Source organism: Neltuma alba, unplaced genomic scaffold (assembly GCF_004799145.2).
Source record: "Neltuma alba isolate B1F8T4 unplaced genomic scaffold, ASM479914v2 tig00010945_pilon, whole genome shotgun sequence".
NCBI lineage: Eukaryota > Viridiplantae > Streptophyta > Magnoliopsida > Fabales > Fabaceae > Neltuma > Neltuma alba.
In genome coordinates this window covers 37,755-45,946 of record NW_021635718.1, presented here as the reverse complement: position 1 = coordinate 45,946, position 8,192 = coordinate 37,755, and the positions used below count along the sequence as shown (strand labels likewise).

At 35.7% G+C, this 8,192-nt stretch overlaps 1 protein-coding gene across 1 annotated transcript; it reads right to left on the bottom strand.

The window, feature by feature from the left end:
• Positions 1-4,086: 4,086 nt before the first annotated feature.
• Positions 4,087-5,736, bottom strand: LOC114760191 (protein LATERAL ROOT PRIMORDIUM 1-like; the record flags this gene model as incomplete). Its single annotated transcript, XM_028949456.1, has 2 exons — positions 4,087-4,615; positions 4,860-5,736. Coding segments are annotated over 2 exons (1,242 nt in total), but the record flags the coding sequence as incomplete, so codon positions are not given.
• Positions 5,737-8,192: the final 2,456 nt, after the last annotated feature.

Genomic DNA, 8,192 nt, shown 5'->3' with positions numbered 1-8,192 from the left:
AGCATCAATAAATCATATATCACACATATACATTAGCTTAGGACATATATCTCTTTAATTTTAGACCTATTCATCTCATGAGACCTTTTTTTATATATTGCCTTCCATTTTAACTATAAAAACTAGATAACAAGTTTATTTCAACTTTAAATATAAGACATCAATCAACTTGTGTAAACCATCCTCATTGATATTGCACATATTAAGGAGGTATTTAGAATGAGATAATTCTAATACACATAATTAAAAAAGATAATTTAAAAAAACCAATACATACTTATTATGAATGTAATAATTAACTCAACTAATTTTCTTAAAGACACTACTTACATCAAGTTCATTGTATCCGTTGTGTTAAATTCTCTAATCATATATGACCATATCTATGTCCTATTTTTAAAATACTAACATTTAATTATAAATTTATATAAAACCAAAAAAAATATGACTACGTGTAATTAAAAAACTTGATATGAAAGATATAAAAAAACTTAACCTAAATTTTTTTTCTTAATTTATCTATAAATTAGGTATATAACTGTTATATTAACTTGATTGCATGACATATCATCAAGTCTAGAAAGCTTACATGTAACATATCTTCAAAAGACATATTTTCAAAAGCCATGTATCTTAGCATCTATGTTAAATCAAATCTTAAAATATGCACCAACCAAAATTTATGCACTTTCTTTGTACTCTCTTTGATTATACGAGTTGAGTGGTCGTCTGAACATAGAATATTTGAGAGTCAAGATATGATCATATTTAGAAGGCTAATAGAAAAAAAAAAAGTTTTTTATCCTATTTATAAGATAGAAAGAGAAATTTTTTATATGATTATACAATTTTACTTAAACCTTAAATAAGAGTTAATTAAGTTTAAAATAAAACATATTAGAAGTTACTTATAAAATAAGACGAGAAGAGTATAAGGTATGATAATAATTAATAAATTAAAATAAAACAATTAAGTCGTTTTTGAGAAAAGAGAGAACACAATTTTACAAATACAGAAATTAGATAACCACAAAAGATTGAATCTCGCCGAATGGAGAACACAGAGCTTTGGGAATGATCAACTTTACGTTTTGATGTGAAAGCATTATGCGCAATGGAACAAAACCTCACAATCAATCAATTTTCCCGCTTGTTGTGTCAGTTTTTCTTTTACTTCTTTGAAAAAAAATATACAAAGATGTTTGTTCCCGCAGCCAAGAAGCAACTTGTTTTCAACATATCATCGAATTAAAGTCCTATTTGACATCACGATAAAAATTACCCATAAATATTTTTTATATACGTCAAAACAAAACTCATTGTATATATATATTATTTTGTATTTCAAAAATTATAATTAACAAACCGCTTAAAAAACCCAAAATTACTTTCCAAATATGAATTACCAACTTTAAATTCCATTAAAATAAATTCTTGCCAAGCAGAAAATTATCTTGCTCGAATCAAATTCATCCAATCATTAAACTAAATTTAAAAATACAATGAAACCTTTTTTTCCCCAGTATTGTTCATCATCAGTGCAGTTTCTCCAGATAATTTCTTTATTATAACAAACAGAAAATAGAAACGCTCCCCTACTCGTCCACACCGATGTCACAAGAAACAAGAAAACACCTCAAAGTCACAAATTCCGAAATTCAGAACCCTAATAGTTTCTGTCAGAGCCTTTGCAGTGCTTTAAACAGGAACTCCAACAGGACAAATGCCACCACAAATCAGAGATTACAATGACCCCAAGAGATGAAAAAATTTTGAATGTTGATTTGCCTAAATAATATATTCTCTCATTTATATTTATGTTTATCTTATATTCATTTAGCCAGCAAGTCAGATTCCACGCATCAAGCTGACTTTGTCCAATATAAACTCGAGCTTGTCATTTTACACATTGTAAAAATGACACAAACGCACTTCAGATTTTATTAAGTACGAAGACAATGACAAGTTCAAAATCCAATCAATCCTGAGAGAAGATTTATCATAAGATCATGGAATAAAGCAGTTTTAAGCATAAACATATCCAAACAAACAAAGCAAATCAAATTATCCAGCACCAATGAGACAATTACCAAATAAACATCCGAAATTACAGACCCAGGACCAGATTTTGCGTTAATGGAACAGATGGATTACATCAAAAAGACTATTCAAGTAGTCCCTAAAAACCAGTTACTAAGGACTTGTTTACAATCACAGCCTTTAAATTGTGATTACATAATACGAGATAAACATACTTGAAAATGCTTACAAGTATTTATCAATCACAGATGCAAACAAGCCTTAAGAATCAAGCTTACCAATCGTAAAAAGAATTTGAACCCAACACCCCATGCAGGTAATAACAAAAACAAGCCTTATTCCACAAAGTGAACATAAATATTTCCCTTAAATGGAAAACTAAGGCCGTTAGTACCTACCCGTTTAACCCAAAAGAAAAACTAAACTCCAAGGAGATCCATCAACATCTAATTGTTCAGATAGAATTTAATATGCACCATGATATCCAATTTCATTACTTCCTTAAATCTGCTTATTCTCCTTCTAAAACTTGTCAAAAATAGTTAAAGACCATTTACACAATTGTCGGAACTTGCACAAAATTAAGGCAGCCAGCATTTTCAGAGGTTGTCCATGTTTCCAAATGCTTTGCTGTTAAGGGAAGATTCAACATTTTAGCATCAATCCAACTTCCCACAGTAGAACACAAAAGTGTAGAAGGAATGAGAATATTATTCCATCCACAATAATCAATTTTATAGTTATACTCCTGGACTTTACTTGAGTAGAATAGAATCCAAAGTCCACCACAAGACAGCACGGCAAGAAAAGGAAAAACAATTATAATGCAACCCACATGACAAAATACATAGTGCAATGAAAAGGTGGTAGCAAGTATGTGCACGATAAGATCATCGAAAAACATGCATTGAAGACGGACAATAACCCACTTCTTTATCAACAGCAAAACAAAGCCCCCCCAAAAAAAAAAAAAGCAGCAAGCAAGATTCAAAGACAAGAGTTGTCCCAATTCTGCTCCCCCAGCAATATAATATTTGAAAAATCCAAGCAACCCATTTCAGACAATGATTATCCTGGATTATAACAGGTACGACAAAACTAGGAAGCCACAATGAAACTTAACATCACACATGCACAAAGCAAGATACAAAAATTCTTCTAATTTGCATATAAACACTTCAAATTTTACTGTGTATGGACATTGGAAACCAAGTGTTATTTTATTGGGGGATCTTGTGAGATTACAGGAACTTGGTAGGCTGTTTAGGCATCAGTAGTGAGATGGAGATAATGACTGGTGACCAATAAAACAGGATGAAAATGACAGCCATATATAATGATGGTGACCTCACAACCACTTCTAATGCCAAAGTCTAAAGAAGCACTGTGAAGTGAAACCCACATTTATTTCTATTCTACACTAATCCATAACCAACAAGGCAAGCAAACCATTACAATATTCGCTTTCTAAGTGTGTTGCACATAAGATAAAGGGAGAATTTCAACGAGGCCCTAGAGGTAAAAGTAAAAAAAACAACAAGAAATCCCAATGACAAGTATGCAGTTATCATTTTCTACTCCTAGCAAGAAAGTTAAAACATTGCAACAGTAACACAACTATCTTTAAAGATCTCTAGGTTCATTATGATCGATACTTTACACTGTGGAGTACACCTAGGATGACAAACTTGCCTCAAAAACAAAAGGAAACGAATAATGAAGGGCAGGAATAGTTACCAAAAGGGAAGCAGATATTATTCATTATAAACCAATAAGCTGGAAACACAAACAATAAAAACAAAATATATTATACCTTTCAATACTTTATTCCATTTCGGATCATTTGGTACGTATAAACTAAATTGGGAGACAAAAGTAACTTCTTCACTTAACATCATATCATGCAATGACAAAAATCGATCGGGGCTCGAGGAGGGGACGAGAGAGATAGAGAAAGAGAAGCAGAAACAAAATTGAAAATGTAAAAGAAGTAAAGCATATATATTTAAATTAAAATAATATATGACAAGATTAAAAGACATAAAAATATTGATCCCCCACTATGAAAAATAAGCAAAAAGATGGAAAATTAGGCCTCCATTGTCATTCATTCATTGATGATGATGATTTGATTCTTGGTTTCTTTCTTTCTTCCTTCCTTCCCAAGCCCGTCTCCATTAATATCTTGCACTCGGAAAGACAGTTTCTCATCAATTTATGGCATTACCATATGTTGAACCGGCAAGAAAAGCCCCACCTGAAGCAGCGGCGTATATATCAGAAGGATCAAGCATTGGGGACGAAGAAGAAGCTCCGTTTCTTCCGGCACCGCCGCTGCTTCCGCCGTGTCCACCACCACCACCGCCCAAATGCAGGTCAGAGATATTAGGATAGGCTTCTCCATTTTCAACCCCTTGATCATACAGAATCCCTTTGAACACATGGCCACCAATCTTCACAACTGCTTGATAAGCATACTCGTCGTCTCCGCCGTCATCCACCGCCGAAACACGAACGCACTTGAACACAGCCGGCGCACGTACTTGACCCGGCAATGACTCTTTGAAACTCGCATCTGCACGCACATTTCAACCCAAACCCTACATGTCCTTCAAATTCTCCTTAAAAACCATAAACACTATCACCGACGAACAAAAACTCTACTCGTAAAGAACCACCAATACTTCCAGACACGACGTCTCAAACTCTGTTAATATATACACGTTGTCCGGTTTGATCATGTCGTGTTTCGTATCGGTGCTTCTCGAAGACTAATGTTTGACCCTTAAGAGATTTAACGTATGAATATAAATACAAACCTTGATGGCTTGAGGTAGTGTCAAAGCTTCGAGGAGGAGTTGTGTTGGAAGTAGAAGTACGTGAGGCGGTAGTGGTTTGCGAGGCGACGAGTTTAGGTTTCTTGGCGACTGATGTAGCTCCACTGAACCCACCACCACCACCGGCTGCAGCGGAAGCGGCGGCAGCCATATGCTGGCGTTCCCTCCGACGAGCAGCGGGTACCCATGTGCTCTTCACGTGAGTAGGGCAATCAAAACCTCGGCTCTTGCAGCAAGTTCTGCACCTTCTATGACTACAATCTTTCTTCGCCTGATTGCCACAGTCCTGACACGTTGTACCTCCTGAGCTCAAAGCCGAGCCGCTTAACCCTCCACCGCCGCCGCCGCTGAGAGCAAGATTGCCGGAGCTAGTCGTACCGTTGTGCTCGGGAAGGCCGTGCTCCTTCAGGTAATGATCTTGCCACAGCTGAATTCCGCTGCTACGGCTTCGATTATGACTGCTGAGATTGAGCATGTTGCCTGTGTCACCGTCGAGACAAGGACCCGCCGGGAGGAGTGGGATAACGCCGACGCCGTGGATGGCGCCGTTGTGAGGATCGGGCATGACGACGTCGTTATGGTAGGGAGAAGCAGACGCCACCACGAAGACATCTCGAAGGCCCACCATGCCCATCTCGGAATGGCCAAAGTTGACTGACCTAGACCCTCCGGACCACATTCCGGCCGGAGCCCCCCGGGTGGCGGAGGCGGGACCGGCATTGAATCCCAGGGAGAGATCGTCGGGGGCGGCGGCGCGTCCGGCAGAGGATGTGGTTGCCCAGTCTGCGAAGGCACCACCAGAATCTGAAGGCAGCCTCCTTGTAGTAGCCACAACTACTGAATGTGGTGTTAATTCGAGTTAAAATCAAATAAACCCAATTTAGAAAATGAAAAATAGGGTCTCCGATTTAAAATTTACACGAGAGAGAAAAGAATTAAAAATAATAACACTAGTACTAATCGAAACAGAATGCTATGGTATGATTGTCTGGCTATAAATGAAGGTAGATAGAGATATATAGAAGGGGATAGAAATATAGATCTTCTGAAACTTGGAAGGCAATCCAGAGGGATTGTTTCTGATGCCGATCTTATTGAAGTGGGGTCTCTGCAGATTTATGTGACAGAGAGATAAGAAGAAGAAAAGGGAAGCTTTAAAAGTGTAATCGAGTTCGGGGGATAGAGAGAGAGAGAGGAAGAGAGAGATGAGATCTTGTTTGTGGGTTTTTTCCCCCACAGAAGAAAGAGAAACGAAGCACACCAACTTCTGCTTCTTCTTCTGTTGCTTCTGTTTCTGGTCCTTCTTCTGCAACTGTTAATAGTTATTTCTACTGCTTCTGCCACTTCGGCTTTTTCCCCTCAAAAATAAAGAGACAGAGGAATGGAGAAAGAAAAGTAGAAAACTTCGAGTGAAGAAGAGTACAGAGATAAGAAGGAGCAGGAAGGAGGGGGGAGAGAGAGAGAAATAATGGAAATAATAAGGAACGAGTTCACGACCTTACTCTCTCTCTTCAGTCTCTCACACTGTGTTTTGTTCTTCTGCAGTTAATGCTGCCGACCCGTTCTCTCTCATCATCATCGTCATCAACAACATCTCCATCACCATCAAACCTTCTTCCTTTCTTTCACTTCCCTCTCTTCTTCTCTCTGAGCTTTTCTTCCATCTCGCTTTCTTTCTCTCACTCCCTCTCTCTCTCTTGTTCTGTTCGTTTCACTTTGGTCTCCTAGAAAGCGAAACTGATGAAGGTGGGTTCCTCCCTAAACCTTTCTTCTTCTCTCTTTTCTCTCTTCTCTCACTCCTTCTCTCTCCAATTATCAGCCTTATAACTAAATAGCCACTAGAGAGAGAAAGAAGCGAAAGGCATAAAGACTTCAATAAGCTCTCTCACTCTCTCTCTCAGTTTTTTTTTTGGGAAGATTTTTCGATTCCATGGAACCCCCTAAAGTCACATGACGCCTTTCATTCCATGTGGCCGACTTTCTTCCCACTCGGCGCGTGTGCTACCCAAGGCGCGTGAAATTTTGTCACGTAGCTCGGGCGTGCAGTACACGCGCAAAGGCCGTGTACGTAGTCTTGAGATTAATAAAAATGAAAGTTTCATCAAACTAGACGTAGGGTACTAGAGTTTGAGCAGCACACTCTAGTTCATGTCCTTTTTCTTTTTCTTTTTTTTAATTTCTTTTAAAAATTTGATTTGATAATTAAATAGACCTTCTCAACGAGAAAATCTAGTGAATTCTATTGTTTAGGTTGTCTCTGTCTGGTTCTGGTCACATATTTTTTACATTACTCTTTTTAGTAATTTGTTGGGCTTGTTTTTCAGAAAAAAATCTTAAAAGATACATTTAAAATTTGAAAATCCTAAATTAGGAATAATTATAAAAAATATGTTGTAATTTCCTTTCAAAGGCTGTCAATTGATAAACAAACTGATTTAAATTTTAAAAATTTAAGATATTTTTTGGACTTTTTTTAATGGCATGTTAATTAAGACAATAATCATTAATCAATCCACTTGAGCTCAAAAATTATTGTCATTCACACCAAAAAAATACTCCTTCAATACTTAATATAGAACCTAATTATTAAATTATTTTTATTCTAAATATAAGACTTATTTTTCATATTTACTAATTTTTTTTAAATTACCCTATAGATACTGTCTCAACCATAATCAAATAAGTGGATGAGAAAAAAGATATTAATAAAGATGATTGTGGTATTTTAAAAAAAATGTCATATTTATTATAATTAACTAACTTACCTAACTTTTTTAATTTAATCAAATTAATTAAATAGATCTTATATTAAGAATTGGAAGAATACTTTCTTATGATACTAGCTATGCTATAAAGTATCTATATAATTTGCTGATAAAGGAATTCAAATTTGATGTATAAACAGTTTAGATGAAAATAAGATTATTCTAAGGAAATGTATCATATTAGGATAATTATATTATATTATCTAGTTCTCTCAATTTGAAAACTTAGTACTATAAATTTAGCTGTCTAATTAAGTGGCATCCGATCCATTGCATTTGGACGTTGAATGGCTGCAGATATCGAAACATAGGTAGTGTATCATAACATTAAAAATCTATCGTGCGGTGTTACATTTTTTTTTTCCTCTTCAAATTAATTATATAATTTTTTGTTGTATAATTTTATTTGGACAAATTAGTTGTGTAACTTGCCATTTTCTATATTTGTCTCTCCTTTGGTCTTTTATATAAATAAAAGTGAATATATGTCTCTGTTTTCTGAACAACAAGCAATTTATTATTCATAATGCACAAACTATACATGCCTTCT